Raw genomic sequence first — 17,893 nt, forward strand, 5'->3', positions numbered from 1 at the left:
AAACTATATAACGGGGTTGCAGACGGCGAAAACGAGGGATAAAATGGCTCTAATGTTACTTAAACAATCTTAGCAATTACCCTCAAATCACCACCCCCTAACTCCTGCTAGGTTGCCTTGCCAAGGATTCAGAACACCCTGCTCGCCTGTAAAGAAGAGTGATAGCTTCTCAGCAGCTATCTTTTATACCTGGTGAGCTCCTGCCATTCTGCCCTGCAAGGGCTGTGCGCAAAATTCCCCGCCCAAAGGGTCCAATACACCAGAGAAAGCTGTGATTGGCTAACTCAGAGTGGTTGGACTGGGTTAATGTGTCTTCCGGAGCTCCCTGGGCTGAAACAAAAGGGAAATACAACTGCTCTATTGTCCAGAATGCTAGGTGATTTAAACCCATTCAATTCTTAAACGGATCCCATTCAAGATACAAAAGTCTCTTCTGCAGTTTAGATGTATCCACTCGATATACAAACAAATGCTAATAGCATTCAATTGCTTTGTAAACAAAGCATAGTCCTGTGGTAACGTCTTGTCTCCATTGAACCTTACTTTCAGACACAGCAAGCTGCTTCCAAGCCCCTTTGTCTTCGGCCATGTGGTGCAACAGCCTTTTTTATCCCTGGAAATTTAAAAGCACAACGCCCAGGGATTCTTTAATCAAAAAAAAATTAATCTTCAGAACTGTAAATTATTGCGAATTCTTACAAGTGGGTGTAGTATTGTAGACAAATTTGGCAAGAACTTATGGTAGTAGTTTACCAGCCCGAGGAACGACCTCAGTTTGACACATTTTCCAGTGCTGGAGCCTTGACTACTGCCTCAATCTTCTCTGGGGACTTATATAACCCCTCTTTATCAATAACGTGGCCACAATACAAGTTCTGCTTTCTAAAAAACTCGCATTTGGGGCGGTTAGCTCGGAGCCCATATTCCTGCAATCTAGTGAGCACCTGCTCCAGGTTGGCAAGGTGATCACTGTCATTTTCGCCCATGACCAGGATGTCGTCCAAATAACACTGGGTCCCTGGGATCCCTTGCAGGATTTGTTCCATTGCCCTCTGCCAAATAGCCGGAGCTGATGCTACCCCGAATACCAGCCAGTTGTATTGGTAGAGACCTTTATGGGTGTTGATTGTGAGGTATTTTTTGATGCTTCTTCTACCTCCATTTGCAGATACGCTTGAGCCAGATCAATCTTAGTGAAGCGTTTCCCTCCAGATAGTGAGGCGAAAATATCTTCAATCCGCAGAAGTGGATATTGTACGGTGTGAAGGACCGGGTTCACTGTTACCTTAAAGTCCCTACAGATGCGAACCTTCCTTGGTTCCCCAGGCGTGCTTCTCAATGACTTTTTCATCACAGGGACGATGGGTGTAGCCCACTTGCTCCAGTCTACCTTGGACAGTACACCTGAACGTTCCAGACTCTCCAGCTCTGCTTCGACGGCTGGGCGGATCGCATAAGGTCTGGCCTTAAAAAAATTTGGACTTGCGTTTTCTTCAATTTTAATCATCGCTGTCATGCCTTTTAGTGTTCCGAGTCCTTGCTGGAACACTTTATTCACGTCAGTTAGGATCTTTGACAGCCACCCAGGTGTGACGTCATCATCCTTTTTGTCAGCCACAGTGAGTGCCTGTATGGAATGCCAATCCAGTTGTATTTTCCGGATCCATTCATGTCCCAGTAATGGTGGTCCTCCATCTTGCAATACATACAGGTCTAGTTTTGGTGTTTCCTTACCATTATGTATAACGGTCACCCTTATTTTTCCTTTGGGGTAGACTTTTTGCCCCGTATACATCTTCAAAATAATTTTTGTGTCTCTCAAGGGTATGTGTGAGAATAGCCGCTCATAGTCCCGTCGGTTTATGACTGTTAGGGCTGATCCTGTGTCCAATTCCATCTTTACCTGGACTCCTGCTATCTTGAGAGTGACCCAAATGGTTCGGTGATCCTCTGTTGTGATCACATTATGTAGTTTCAGACAACTCAGTTCCCTGCTTTCAGAGTCATTATCACTCTTTTGTTCATCTGAACTATTCTCCGTTATCTTATGTACCTTCTTGTACTTTCCTTTGGTCGGTTTCTTATTGCTGGTTTTCTTTCCCAACCTGCAGACTCGTGCTATGTGTCCTACTTTTCCACACTGTCTGCACACTTTGTCTTTGAACCAGCAATCATTCTGGTCATGTGTTGTTCTGCCGCAGCGATAGCACTTCTCTGTTCCATTTGACATTTCGTTTGTGCCATATTCTTGCGGTCTCTGTAGTATCTCTGCAGCACCCCATGCTGCTGCTTCATATGATACCGCAATGCTGAAAGCCTTTTCCAGCGTAAGGTCCTTTTCAGATAAAAGCCATTTCTGGGTTCCTTCACTTTGAAGCCTACACACAAACTTGTCCCTTAAAGTATCTGCTAGTCCCGTTCCAAACTGGCAGTGTTTCGATAGCTTGCGCAGTTCCATTAAATACTCAGCATTACTTTCATCTTTATGCTGGTTCCTTTTGTGAAACTTAAATCTTTCTGCTATCAGCAGCGGTGTGGGGTTTAAGTGGTCCTGTAGGATTGACACTATGTTTTCAAAATCCTTTTCTACTGGCTTCTCTGGGGTTACAAGGTTTCAATGCACCCATTGAATTCAACAATACCAGCACTTTCTTGTCATCTGGCACTTCATTCGCCTTGCAGTATACTTCTATGCGTTCGACATATGTCATCCAATCTTCGACTTCATTGTCGAACGCTGCGATACTGCCACTCTTCGGCATTTTTGGGTGTGGTTAGACTGGCTTAAAATGGCATCTCCCGCGCTTTCCTTTCTTCCCCACTGCGGCTTAAAATGGTGTCTCCCGCGCTGCTGCCAACACCGCTCTCGGCGGTCCTCGTGTCAAATGGCGATGCCCTGTGGGTTTTGCACCCTGCTCCTGCACTGCTGCCAACACCGCTGTCTGCGGTCCTCGTGGCAATGGCAGCGCCTCGCGTTTTCCTGCGTGCCTCTCTCCCCCGTTGACGCTGCTTGGCCCTTGAACACCGGCTGCGCTCTGCTCTCTCTCATCTCTCTCCCCCATTGACGCCACTCGGTCCTGAACACCGGCTGCACCCTGTGCGCTCCGCCCTCTCTCTCTCCCCGTCGACGCTGCTCGGCCTTTTTCTGTGCTGCTGGGTCAGGCTCAAGCCCGCCGCTGTCTGGGAAGGGTCTGCGCAGTACCTGTTGCCAGCCCGTTTTGCTGGACCACCGTGACTGGAAAGCCACGCCTGGCCCTCGACAGGCTCCCCTGCGATGCTCAAATCTCTGCTGGATGACTGGGCAGTTGCCCGTGGTCGACGCCCGTGCTTCTGGACTCGACCTTCTTCCACTGTTCTTCAGGAGCGAATCCCTGGGAGGTGATGCAGAGTTTCAGGTAGGTTCGAATCTGCCTCGTTGCCACTGTTATGTCCGTGTATAATCAGACACAGACTACGGAGAAAGGTGCAAACGGTGTTTACTGAACGTGGCTCAGACTGCAACTGAACTGTACAGATTACTACTCATTGTTATATACAGGTGTGGTCACTGCCGGTACTACAGTTTACATGAGCTGTAAAAAGTAGTTCTCCCCCTTAAAGGTACATACATTACAGGGATGGAGGGGAGTGTGTGTGGGGGATGGGTGTGTGTGGGGTGAAGCGTGTGCGTTTGTGGGGAGGTGTATGTGTGTGGCGAGGGGTGTGTGTGTGTGGGGGGAGGGGAGTTTGTGTGTGGGCTCAGGTGGCTCTCAAATTTCAAATTCAAATTCAAATCACTTTATTGGCATGACAAGGTACATCTTATGTTGCCAAAGCATCGAAAAACATTTATGGTTGAACACATAAACGTAGATCTATCCATACAGTGTATAAACAGATATATCCCTGAGTGTATAAATATATATTCATATAATTTGTATATACTCTTTTCTTATATTTAGTGGTTGTCCCTCTGTTTATGGCAAGCTGTAACATAGTGTGCCGCTAAGGTTACACAATTTCTCTGTTCCCCTAGTAGGTATGGGAGTTTTTGGTCGTCATTCAAATTTCTGAATTCAGGGCATATTTTTGTGAATTTTGGGTAGAAATTCTCCCTTATGCCCTGATATTTTCCACAAGCTGTGAGGAATTGCATCTCTGTCTCCACCACTCCCTGACTGCAGTGAGAGCATATCCTGTTCTCTCTTGTCAGCCAGGTCTGCCTGTGTCTGCCTTTTTCGATAGCCAGGCTATGCTCACTAAGTCTGTACATAGTCAAGGTTTTTCTCAATTTGCTATCTTTTACCGTGGTCAGGTATTCAGCCATGTTGTATTGTCTGTTTAGGGCCAAGTAGCAATTGAGTTTGTTTTGGGTTTTTGTTGTTTCTGCCCAATATGACAGATATTTTTCCTTTTGCTTAGTGAAAATTGTGTTGGGTCGAATTCTCTGTGCTACGATGTCACTGTCCTGGGGCTGGTTATTGTTAGTAGTGTTAGTAGTTACTTCACTGAGTCCCAGGACTAGTTGACTGAGGGTATTCTTCTTTATGATCCTCTCTTGGCATTTCAGGGCTTCGTAATGATAGCAGTGGGGGTTGCTCATTTTTAGGTGCTTCCAAAATTTGGTGGCTCCTTTTTGGATAATAATTATTAATGGATATTGGCCTAGTTCTGCCCTGCATGCATTGTTTACGGTTTTCCTTTGAGTCCGGAGGATACTTTTACAGAATTCTGCATGTAGGATCTCAATTGGGTGTTTGTCCCATTTTGCAAATTCTTGTTGTGTTAGCGGTCCCCACACCTCACTGCCATAGAGTGCAATTGGTTCAATTACTGATTTGAAAATTTTGAGCCAAATGCTAATTGGGATTTCTATTTGGATTGATTTTTTAATGGCATAGAAAGCCCTTCTTGCTTTCTCTTTCAGTTCATTCACAGCCAGATGAAAATTTCCCGTAGAACTGATTTTTAAGCCCAAGTATGTGTAGTTAGTGGTTTGTTCACTTTTAGTTGTTGCTAGTGTGAAATTTATTCTTGGTCCCTGATGTTTGGATCTTTGCTGGAACACAAGGTCTTTGGTTTTTTGGGGATTATTGTTAGGCCCAGGTCTGACAGTACGACTCTAGCAGATCCAGGTTCTGCTGTAGACCCTCCTTAGTTGGTGGCAGCAGAACCAGGTCATCTGCATAGAGGAGGAATTTAACCTTGGATTCATATAGGGTGAGGCCAGGTGCTGTAGATTGTTCAAGTAGTTTTGCCAATTCATTTATGGTAAATATTAGAGTGTCGGTGAGATGGGCGAGCCCTGTGTCACACCACGCCCCTGTGGGACGTATTTTGTTTGTTTGTCTCCAATTTTAACTGCACATTTATTGTTTGTATACATTGATTTAATTACATCATATGTTTTTCCCCCTACATCACTTTCAATAAGTTTCAACAATAGACCGTCATGCCAGATGGAATCAAAAGTCTTCTGGAAATCTATAAATCAGGCAAAAATTTTGCTTTTGTTTTGATGAACATGTTTGTCAATTAGGGTCTGTAGGGTGAAGATATGATCTGATGTTCTATAGTTTGGTAGGAATCCAATTTGGCTTTTACTCAAGACATTGTGCTCCTCAAGGAAGTTTATAAGTCTTTTGTTTATGATACTACAGAATACCTTCCCCAGGTTACTGTTTACACAGATGCCTCGTTAGTTATTTGGGTCAACTTTGTCTCCACTTTTGTATATGGGCGTTATGAGTCCTTTGTTCCAGATATCAGGGAAGTGACCGACACTCAGAACCAAGTTGAAGAGTTTTAGGATAGCCAATTTCATTTTATCGTCCGTGTGTTTAGTCATCTCGCTTAGGATGCCATCTGCACCGCAAGCTTTTCCTGGTCGCAGGTCCTTGAGTTTTTCAAATAGCTCTTTTTCAGTTATTATGGGGTCTAGCGGGTTTTGGTTATCTTTTATGACCAATTCGAGCTTTTCCAGTTTTTTGCATATTTGGTATTGCCCTGGGCTTAGTGTGTTTTTCTGGTATAATTTTTCAAAATGTTTTTCCCATGTGTCTCCATTTTGATTGGCCAAGTCATCGTGTTGTTTTTTGTGTAATGTATTCCAGTTGTCCCAGAAACAATTGGAATCAATGGATTCCTCAATGGAGCTGAGTGTATTCTTAATATACTGCTCTTTTTTGGTTCTGAGTGTGTTTTTGTATTGTGTTAGTGCCTGACAATAAGTAAGGCGTAATTCCTCTTTTTCTGGCTGTCTGTGTTTTTGGTTTGATATTTTTCTGAGTTTTTTCCTCATGTTATGGCAATCTGGGTCAAACCATTTTTCATAGTTTTTTGTTTTGGGTTTATTCTTGTGAACTTTCAAGTTTGACATTGTTGCCAAATTATCAAAAATATTATTTAGGTTATTCACTGCCCAGTTTACGCCTTCTTTATTGTGAGTGTATATGCTTTCCAGAAAGGTGTCCAAGAGAGCTTGAGTTGATTGATTGCTAATTGCTTTCTGTTATTTTTCCGTGCTGTTTTTGGCCCATCTGTAGGATTTTTTGATGTTGTACAGCTTACTGGGTTGTGTTCCTGTGTTGGTTGTTTCTGTCCTTTTGATATACCCCACACCCCTCACTGTAACACTAACATACCCCACACCCCTCACTGTAACACGCTGACATATCCAGACCCCTCACAGTAACACTCTGATATACCCCACACCCCTCACTGAAAGACACTGATATACCCCACACCCCTCAATGTAACACTCTGATATACCACACATCCCTCACTGTAACACTGATATACCGCAGACCCCTCACTGTAACACTGATATACCCCACACCCCTCACTGTAACATACTGACATACCCCAGACCCCTCACTGTAACACTCTGATATACCCCACACCCCTAACTGAAAGACACTGATATACCCCACAACCCTCACTGTAACACTGATATACCCCACACCCCTCACTGTAACACTGATATACCCCAGACCCCTCACTGTAACGCTCTGACATACCCCACACCCCTCACTGTAACACTCTGACATACCCCACACCCCTCACTGTAACACTCTGACATGCCCCAGACCCCTCACTGAAAGACACTGATATACCCCACACCCCTCAATGTAACACTCTGATATAACCCAGATCCCTCACTGTAACACTGATATACCCCTCACTGTAATCCTCACTTACATACGTATATAGCCCACATCACTCACTGTTGTCACTGCCACTTTAATCCCATGGGCTTCAATTTTGGTAATATGTGACACTTTATCAAGCACCATTTGTAAGGGTAGGGAAATTGGGAAAGTGTGAGTAGTATCCGTCATACAACCATAGAATAGGTGATGCAAGTGGTGCTGACAATTTGGTTAGCATACTTGATGCCCCGCTCTGATCACAGACCTCATCTGGTTTCAATCAATAAATTACAAACTTATTGATTTTAATCCTATTTTTTAAATTCTATCTATTTGTTCTCGGGATATTTGGAATGCTGTCAAGGCTGGTATCACTTGCCCGTCCCTAGTTACCCATGTGAAAATGGTGTGCCTTCATCTTGATCCGCTGCAGTCTGTGTGGTGAAGGTGCTCCCACAGTATATCACAGAATTCACAGAAACCCCACAGTGCAGATAGAGGCCATTTTGGCCCATCGAGCCTGCACCGACGCATATCCCACCCGATCCCCGTAACCCCTACACCAACACATATCCCACCCTATCCCCGTAACCCCACGTATTTAATCCCCCTAACACTAAGGGTCAATTTATCATAGCCAATCAACCTAACCCGCACATCGTTGGACTGTGGGAGGAAACCGGAGCACCCGGAGGAAACCCACGCAAACACGGGGAGAATGTGCAAACTCCACACAGACAGTCGCCCGAGGCCGGATTTGAACCCAGGTCCCTGGCACTGTGAGGCAACAGTGCTAACCACTATGCCACCGTGCTGCCGTTATGGAAGGAATTTCAGGTGGTTGACCCAGTGACGATAAAGGAACGGCGATATATTTATAGGGTGCAGTAGCACAGTGGGTATGTTGCTGGACTAGTAAACCCAGGTGACTGGACAAATGCTCCAGCTGGAGAATTTAAATTTAATTAAACAAATCTGGAATTGAAAGCTTGTGTCAATAATGGTGACCATGAAAGTACCGGATTATCGTAAAAATCCACCTGGTTCAGTAATGGCCTCTGGGGAAGTAAATCTGCCGTCTTTACCTGGTTTGGCTGAAATGTGACTCCAGACCCACTGCAACGTGGTTGACTCTTAACTGGCCATGAAATGGCCCATCAAGACACTCGCTTGTCTCAGGCGGCTCACCACCACCTTCTCGAGGGCAATTAAGGATGGGTAATAAAAGCTGGCCTTGTCAGTGATGCCCACATCCCAAGAATGAATTATAAAAATGATTTATTAAGTGTCATAATGATTTAAAAAGCATCATATTTTTTAGTAATGGTCATAGTTATAAAAGATCTGTATAGTGGTGTAATGATGTATTTGTGTGAGGCCCCAGAGCCGCCATATTTGTGTGGGGCACAGGTGCCACCATCTTTTTGCGAGTCCCCAATGCCGCCATCCTTTGGCTGGGCACAGGTGCCGCCATCTTTGTGCCGGGCGCGGAGCCGCCATCTTTGTGCTGGGCACCAGAGCCGCCATCTTTGTGCTGGACGGGAGGGCCGGTGCCGCCATCTTTGTGCGGGATCCCCAAAGCCGCCATATTGGTGCGGCCACCAGTGCCGCCATCTTTGGGCTGGGCCCCAGAACCGCCATCTTTGTGCGGGATCCACAATATCAGGCCCTGTGAACTCTCAAGCTGCAAAGTCTCCGCTTCTTCTCATCGTTTAATGAATTTTACAATGAAAGTAAAGGAATATTTCCCCACATTCTTCAACTGCTCTCTGAACTTAGTCTGGCTCACGGCATAAATCCCAGTGTTTGTGCAGCAACTCAGCAGCTGCAGCCCGAATCCCAGTTCCAGTACATAATCAGGTAGATATACAGACTGATACCCCAAATACCGCATCCGGCTCCATATAGAATACACCATAAACATTGCCCATAACAGGATGAAATTACCGGAGATAACAAGCAGTAAAATGATGGATTTCCTGCGGCTCTCCATCTCTGGGTCTCTGGGACTCTCCCCACTGCTGGGACCCCGGAGTCTCCTGCGGGCTCTGCTGGAGAATAAAATGTGTCTGACGGTGACAGCATTGAGCAGCAGAATCACAACAAATGGGACCCCCGGGGTGAGAATATAATGGAGGAGCTCGATTGTTCCCCAGACCCGTGAACCCCGAACATCCTTTGTGACATCACAAAACCAGGGGGTGTTCCCAAGCCTATACCGATCTGTGAACATAAAATACCAGAAAATGTTCTTTAAACAGATCAGCACAGTCACTGTTCCCAGAACCACAGCCGCCGTTTTCTCAGTGCAATATTTAGTTTTCAGCTTCTGGCAACAAATAGCCACAAATCGATCAAAGGTGAAAGTGACGGTGAACCAGACAGAACAGCCTGTGGCTGTGAACAGCAGGACGGCGTGGATATTACACACGGGGATGGACCGCACAAAATCAAACTTTTCCCAATAAACAATCGGAATGTGTCTCAATATCAGGTCGAGGATAATGACCAGTAGATCCGCTGCTACCATGGCCACCAGGTAACGAGTGACACATTTGGAGAGACCGCACTTTCCCCGAGACAGGATCACAATCGTCACTAAGTTCACTGTGAGTAAGAGAAATAAACTGAGAAATTATACATCAGGCTGGGAGCAAGAGCAGCAGTTTGATGAAATTCGGGGTGAAATCTGCAACTCATTACTGACATTCAATGATATAATCTAATTCTATTACCTGTGGAGCTGAATACAGGGTTTAATGTTACAATAGTCAGAAATACTTTGTGGAATCAATAAATGAAATGGGAATAAATAACATATGAAAGTAACAGATGTTTGACCAAGGAGAGATTAAATGATCGACCTAACTTTAGTCCAGCAGACAAAAGCACCTCCCGAGGTACCAGGGACACAAAGGACCAGAACCTCTCAGGAAGCCTTCATGTCCTGGGATCAGTCAGCATTTGGAGCAGTGCAATTCGATTCTGTGCCTCTGTGTTGGGAAGGGGGAAATCCCGCTTGGATTCCTGCTCCTGGTTAGAATACCCATTCTATTTAGAACTGAAAATGAATGCAACAGCAAACTACAGAAACTGCAACCTTGGCATGCAATAATTACAGGCAATTGTATGTATAATGGACGAATGTAATATGACAATGCCAAGATAATAAGTGCACTGCAGTTATAAAGATAATAACTGGGCTATCAAATATGTTTTGAAGATTGAGCTTTCTGCATTTTTGTTGAAATACACAAATTGTAGCTTATTGAAAGGAAGATTTGCCAAGTAACATTGCAAATAATGGACTCTGAATTAAAGTAAATAGTGATGATTGACCAGGTAATGTCCCACTAAATGCATTTATCAGCATCGAAATCGGACGACTTACCCCACAGGCAAAGTGCTGCCGAATGCTGTTGTAAAGTATCTGAACACAAATGGAAGAGATTTAACCTTGTACTTTTTCAACTGTTGTTTCCAACTTGTGCAGAGAATGTTAGACGAGAAGATATCAAATGATTTTCTTATCCTCAGTACTTCAGTAACAATCAGCTGGGATTGTTTATCCTGAAGTACAGCAGGAGGCAATATAGAATCACTCTGGGTCTCACTGAGAGATCCACTGAATTGTGACAGACGGGCATGGGAGTCAATTGTAAATTCAAAACAATGATTAGAAATAAATAAATTGAAATCTGGCTGAATGAACATTTTTTGAGAATGTAAATTATCCTTCTAATCCTACTTTAACCATCTGAAGCAGTGTCACTAATGCAGAACGTTGGCAGGAAAAATCGTAGAGCAAGTTATTATCTTAATGGCAAGAAACTGGAAAGTACTGAAGTACAAAGGGATCTGGGGGTCCTGGTGCACGAAACTCAAAAGGTTAGTATGCAGGTGCAGCAAGTGATTAAGAAGGCCAATGGAATGTTGGCTTTCATTGCTAGGGGGATAGAATATAAAAATAGGGAGGTATTGCTTCAGTTGTACAAGGTATTGGTGAGGCCACACCTGGAATACTGCGTACAGTTTTGGTGTCCACACTTAAGAAAGGACATACTTGCTCTCGAGTCAGTACAAAGAAGGTTCACTCGGTTAATCCCGGGGATGAGGGGATGGACATATGAGGAGAGGTTGAGTAGATTGGGACTCTACTCATTGGAGTTCAGAAGAATGAGAGGCGATCTTATTGAAACATATAAGATTGTGAAGGGGTCGGATCGGGTGGATGCGGGGAAGATGTTCCCGATGATGGGTGAAACTAGAACTAGGGGGCATAGTCTTAGAATAAGGGGCTGCTCTTTCAAAACTGAGATGAGGAGGAACTACTTCACTCAGAGGGTGGTAGGTCCATGGAATATGCTGCCCCAAAAAGCTGTAGAAGCTACATCATTACATAAATTTAAAACAGAAATAGACAGTTTCCTAGAAGTAAAGGGAATTAAGGGTTACGGGGAGCGGGCAGGAATTTGGACATGAGTCTAGGTTCAGAATGGTCATGGCCCTGTGGGTAGCGGAGCGGGCCCAGGGGCCGTGTAGCCTGATCCTGCTCCTATTTCGTGTGTCTAATTCTGTTAGATTCAGGAGATGGCTCTGTGATAGTAGATTGGCGGTTAGGATCAGATCAGCCATGATCTTATTGAATGGCGGAGCAGGCTCGAGGGGCCGATTGGCCTACTCCTGCTCCTATTTCTTATGTTCTTATGAACTGGAGAGGGTGGGAAAGGGGACACTGACTGGAACTGAATGATTAGCGCATATTTCAGACATTTAACGATGTGTATGTGATCTGCCAGGATTTGTTCCTGTAAATCTGTATGTAATCATACCGAGCATTAGGTGAAAACAAATGCAAAATGCTGCGGATATTGGAAATCGGAAATGAAAACAGAAAAAGGTGGAAATACTCAGCGAGTCAGGCAGCATCTGTGGAGAGAGAGAAACAGAGTTAATGGTCCAGGTCGATGACCTTTCACCATTAGGTGAAAAGTCTCTGAAACCAAGACAACATTCTTCTGATCTGATACAAATGTTCAGTGTAGAGAGCAGACAGGAATTCGTTAAATAAAGAGTCTAGTCCAATAAATTTAATGAGTTGAATGTAGGAAACACGATATCATGTTGAGAGTCAATAGCTGACAGCACCTGCGGATGGGATGGGGAACGACAAAGAGAGAAACACAATTAAATATGCGGGGATAAAGTCGGTTGGTTAGCGCCTCCCCTTCGCGCCGTCGGGGGGTGCTAACAGGACGCTAGATACTTAGTGCCTGAGCATGGCTATTTTAGCGCCGCTTGCGAAATTGGCCAGCCATTTTGCAGCGGCACTAAACACTACTGCCACGATCTCCTGCACTCACAGATCATGACATCATGCGAGCGTGCAAGGCCCCAGTAGCGCCCCGGACTGGATATTGAGTTGTGTCTGCTGCCTTTCCGCCTGCCGCTAGGAATGACAGGTAGAGGGGGAATGCTATTTAAAGGTGGCCGCTTCCTGCCTTTTCTTGTCGGCAAAAGTTTTGGTACACACAGGTTGAGAGAGAGAGACGTCTGGAGAGAGTCGACACTGACCAAAGGAGTTTTGGGTCCTGAGTACCACGTTTGAGGTTCATTTTTATTTCACCTTCCCTCTAACGATATTTAGAAGCTTCGATGGGGGCTGCAGTAACTCGGGGCGTTGTCGTCCAGCTTCACCTTCGGAGGCAGCAGAGGCTCAGAGAGAGAGAGTGGCAAACGTGGCCAGAGGAGGTGGGCCAACAGGCCTCTGCACAGGAGACCTTACCCTCCCAGGATATTCAGCGAGCAATTCTCCTCCTATATCCATTTGTCTGAGGAGCAATGTTTCCAATGGCTGCACTTCAACAAGGAGGTGGTCACTGAGCTCTGCCGCCTCCTGCAACCAGATCTGCAGCATCAGCTCAGGACCAGGACGTCTCGGTCGGTGGCAGTGAAGGTGAAAGTGGCTCTGAATTTCTAAGTCCACGGATTCTTTCAGGCTTCTACTGGGGACATAGTGAATATCTCCCAGTTCGCTGTTCATTGTTGCATCCAGGTGGTGACAAAGGCTTTGTAGAATTGGATAGCGGGCTTCTCCATGGTTCAGGGCACCTTTGGCTGCACACATGTGGCATTGCGGGAACCTCATGAATATGCAGAGGTCTTCCCAAACACAGTTGGTGTGTGACCTCAGGGAGTTTTTACTTGCTGTCAATGCCCGCTATCCTGGCAGCAGCCAGAATGCTTTTATCCTGCGCCAGACTGGTGTTACAAACCTCTTCCAACCACCACATCAACCTAGTGGATGGCTCCTCGGGGACAAGGGTTATCCACTCTGCACCTGGCTGATGACATCGCTCCATAAACCCAACACCTCTGCCAAGCTGCAATGCAATGAGAGACATAGCGCCACCAGAAACCTCATAGAGCAGACGATCGGTGTCTTGATACATTCGTTCCGGTTTCTGGACCACTCAGGGGGAGCCCTGCAGTACTCTCCCGAGTGAGTCTCCCTCTTCAGTGTTGTGTGCTACATGCTTCATAACATTGCAATCACGAGGACCCAGCCAATGCCACCAGGGATTGGTGCACCACCTTAGGAGGAGGAGGAAGAGGGAGAGGAGGAGGATGAGGAGGATCTGCAGCACAATGTGGGAGGGAGGTGCACAATGTTGCTGTTGTAAGAGCCGTTCGTGAATAGCTCATCAGACACCGATTCTAACGCCTTACTGAGAAGATGGCTTCTGGGATGAAGAAGCACTTCATTGAAAGCATCCTGCACCCACTATTGTCTGGCAAAGCTGCAATGATTCAAATCAGGAAAGATTTAAAGTAACAATAAAAAAATGATTTATGTTACAAACTCTGTGTCATTTATTCAGGACAAACAATTAGAAACAAACGCAACAATTCATGAACTAACAAAACAAAATGGAGATAAATGGCAAAACAGTAAACAAACAACCTCAAATTTTCCCACAAACATTCCTCCCATTTATTTACAGATTGTTCTACGGATAACAACCCCAGCTTCTCCAGTCTATCCACGTAACGGAAGTTCCTAATCCCTGGAATCATTCTTGTAAATCCTTTCTGCACCAACTCTAAAGCATTCAAATCCTTCCAAAAATGCAGTGCCCAGAATTAGACACAATTCTCCAGTTGAGGCTGAACCAGTGTTTTATACAGGCTCCTCATAACTTCCTTGCTTCTGAACTATATGCCTCTATTTATGAAGCCCAGAATTCGGTACGCTTTTTAACCACTTTCTCAACCTGCCCTGCAAACTTCAACGATTTGTGCACATATACCTCCAGGTCTCTCTGTTCATGCACCCCTTTTAGAATTTTACCCTTTAGTTTATATTGTCTCTCCTCATTCTTCCTACAGAATTGCATCATTTCACACTTTTCTTCATTAAATTGCATGTGCCACATGTCCGCCCATTCCACCAGCATGTCTATGTCCTTTTCAAATCCATCACTGTGTGCCTCACTGTTTACTGTACTTCCAAGTTTTGTGTCATCTGTAAATTTCAAAATTGTGCACATTACACCTAAGTCCTTTTCATTAGGATATATCAAGAAAAGCAGTGCTCCTAGTACTGACCCCTGGGTAACATCACTGCACACCTTCCTCTAGTCCGAAAAACAACCGTTAACCACTACTCTCTGTTTCTTGTCACTTAGCCAATTTCGTATCCATGCTGCCACTGTCCCTTTTATTCCATGGGCTTCAACTTTTCTGGGAAGCCTATTATGTCGCACTTTATCAAACGTCTTTTTGAAGTCCTTGTACAGCACATCAACCGCATTGAGCTCATCAACCCTCTCTGGCACCTCATCAAAAAACTAGATCAAGTTAGTTAAAACACGATTTGCCTTTGACAAATCCGTGCTGTCTTTCCTTAATTAATCCAGACTTGTCCAAGTGACTGTTAATTTTCTCCCGCATTATCGTTTCTAAAAGCTTCCCAACCACCAAGGTTATACTGACTGGCTTATAGTTGCTCGGTTTATCCTTACACCCGTTTTGAACAAGTGTGTAACATTTGCAATTCTCCATTCATCTGGCACCACACCATATCTAAGGAGGATTGGAAGATTTTAGCCAGTAACTCCGCAATTTCCACCCTAACCTCCCTCAGCCCCCGAGGATGCATCCCATCCACTCCTGGTGACATATCTACTTTAGGTACAGCCAGCCTTTCTAGTACCTCGTCTTTATCAATTTTTAGCCCATCCAGTATCTCAACTATCTTCTCTTTCACTATGACATTAGCAGCAGCTTCTTCCTTGGTAAAGACAGATGCAAAGTATTAATTTAGTATCTCAGCCATGCCCTCTGCCTCCATCTGTAGGTTTCCTTTTTGGCACTTAATCGGCCCCACCCCTCCTCTTACTGCCCGTTTAATATTTATATGCCTAAAGAAGACTTTTGGATTCCATTTTATGTTAGCTGCCAATCTATTCTGATACTCTCTCTTTGCCCCTCTTATTTCCTTTTTCACTTCCTCTCTGAACTTTCTTTATTCAGCCACGTTTTTCCCTTGTATTCTGAGCTTGACCTCTGTCACACACCCCATTTTTCTGCTTCCTCTTACTCTCTATCTCTTTCGTCATCCAGGGAGCTCTGGGTTTGTTTGTCCTACCTTTCACCCTCGAGGAAATGTACCTCGATTGTAGCTGAATCATCTCTTCTTTAAAGGCCACCCATTGTTCGATTATAATTTTACCTGCCAGTCTTTGATTTCAATTTACCCAGGTCAGCTCCGTTCTCAACCCACTGAAATTGGCCCTCCCCATTTAAGTATTTTTATTTTGGATTGCTCCCTGTCCTTTTCCATAGCTTATCCAAACCTTATGATACTATGATCACCGTTCCCTAACTGACACTTGCTCCACCTCACCTATCTCATTCCTCAGAACCAGATCCAGCAATGCCTCCTTCCTCTTTGGGCGAGAAATGCACCAATCAAGAAAGTTCTCTTGAACTCACTTCAGAAATTCTTCTCCCTCTCATCCTTTGTACTATTACTATCCCAGTCTATATTAGGATAACTGAAGTCCCCCATTATTACTGCTCTATATTTCTTCCAACTCTCTGTAATTTCCCTGCAAATTTACTCTGCTATATCCTTCCCATTAGCTGGTGGCCTATAGAATACATCCAGCAGTGTGATGGAGCCTCGATTTGTGATTAACTCTAACCAAATAGATTCTGTCCTTGACCCCTCCAAGACACTCTCTGTCTCCAGCACTGTAATATTCTCCTTAATTAATACTGCTACCCCACCTCCTTTCTTTCTTTCCCAAACATCTTATATCCATGAATATTTAGTACCCAATCCTGCCCTTTTTAGAGCCAGGTCTCTGTTATCGCCATGAAATAATTTTCCTGTGTGGCTATCTGCACATGCAGCTCACCAACCTTATTTCTCAGGCTTTGTGTGTTTACACACATGCAGTGTAACTTCTCTCACAGTGTCAGCTATAGCTCAGTTGGTAGCAGTCTAGCCTCTCAGTCTAGAAATTGTGGGTTCAAGTCCCACTCCAGGGACTAGAACCTATAAATTGAGGCTGATACTCCAGTGCAGTACTGAGGGAGTGCTGCACCGTTTGAGGTTTTGTCTTTTGGATGAGACGTAAAAGCAAGACCTGGCCCGCTCTCTCAGGTCGACCTGAAAGATCGCATGACACTAGTTGGAAGAAGAGTAGGGGAGTTATCCCCAGTGTCCTGGCCAATATTTATCCCTCAATCAACATAACAGAAGCTGTTTGTGGGAGCTTGCTGTGCACAAATTGGCTGCTGCATTTCCCAAACTGCAACAGTGACACTTCAAAAGTAATTAATTGGCGGTAATGCGTTTTGAGACATCGGGTGGTTTTGAAAGGCGCTAAATAAATGTACGTTTTTAAAAGATTTATCTTAGACCTTACAATAGCAAAATACAGCGAATGCTGGAAACCTGAAATAACAACAGAAAATGCTGGAAACACTCAGCAGGTCAGGCAACATCCGTGGAGAGAGACACAGAGTTAACGTTTCAGGTCTGGGACCCTTCGTCAGAACTGGAAAAAGTTCGAGATGTAACAGGTTTGAAGCAGGTGCAAGGGCAGGGAAAGGAGGGAGGGGAGCAATGAACAAAATGGACTGTCTGTGATAGGGTGGGAGGCAGGAGTGTTTAAATGTTGCAAATGGGGTAGGTAGAATCATTTTCTGTTTCTCTCTTAGACATTCTTGGATTCTTTTAGTCTGACCCCACCTAATACCGTACTATTTCATACTCTACTGCTATCTGTCTCTCCCAATCATTTGTGCACCTTGTTTCTCCATTCTAATGCCACATCCTGGTGCCCAACCCCCCTTTCAGATGAGTTTGAAACGTCCCCAACAGCACTAGCAGCCCACACCGCCCTGTAAGGATATTGGTCCCGTCTCTGTTGAGGTTTAACCCATCCACCCACAGGCCCCACATCCCCAGAACCAGTCCCAATGTTCCAGCAATCTAAAGCCCTCCCTCCTGCACCTTCTCTCCAACCACGCATTCACCCGCTCTAAACTCCTATTTCGATATTCACTAGCTCGTGGCAGCGGGAGTAACTCGGAGGTTACTACTTTCGAGGTCCTGATTTTTAATCTCTTTCCTAGCTCCCTATTATCTTCCTGGCAGATCACATCCCTCTTTCTACCTATGTCGATGATACCGATATGGGCCACGACCACAGTCTGTTCACCCTCCCCCCTCAGAATGTCCAGCAGCC

At 44.9% G+C, this 17,893-nt stretch overlaps 1 protein-coding gene across 1 annotated transcript in view; it reads right to left on the reverse strand.

Moving 5' to 3' along the window:
- Positions 1-8,470: 8,470 nt before the first annotated feature.
- LOC147091398 (putative G protein-coupled receptor 139) overlaps positions 8,471-17,893 on the reverse strand; it is a 43,361-nt gene continuing 33,938 nt past the window's right edge. Inside the window, exon 2 of the mRNA XM_085976555.1 lies at positions 8,471-9,737. Within this exon, the coding sequence (XP_085832681.1) occupies positions 8,836-9,737 (902 nt within the window). The 3' untranslated portion in view covers positions 8,471-8,835. The remainder of the gene's footprint in view (positions 9,738-17,893) is intronic.

This window comes from Somniosus microcephalus, unplaced genomic scaffold (assembly GCF_052327205.1).
Source record: "Somniosus microcephalus isolate GS21.2 unplaced genomic scaffold, FLI_Smic_1.0 unresolved_chr3, whole genome shotgun sequence".
NCBI lineage: Eukaryota > Metazoa > Chordata > Chondrichthyes > Squaliformes > Somniosidae > Somniosus > Somniosus microcephalus.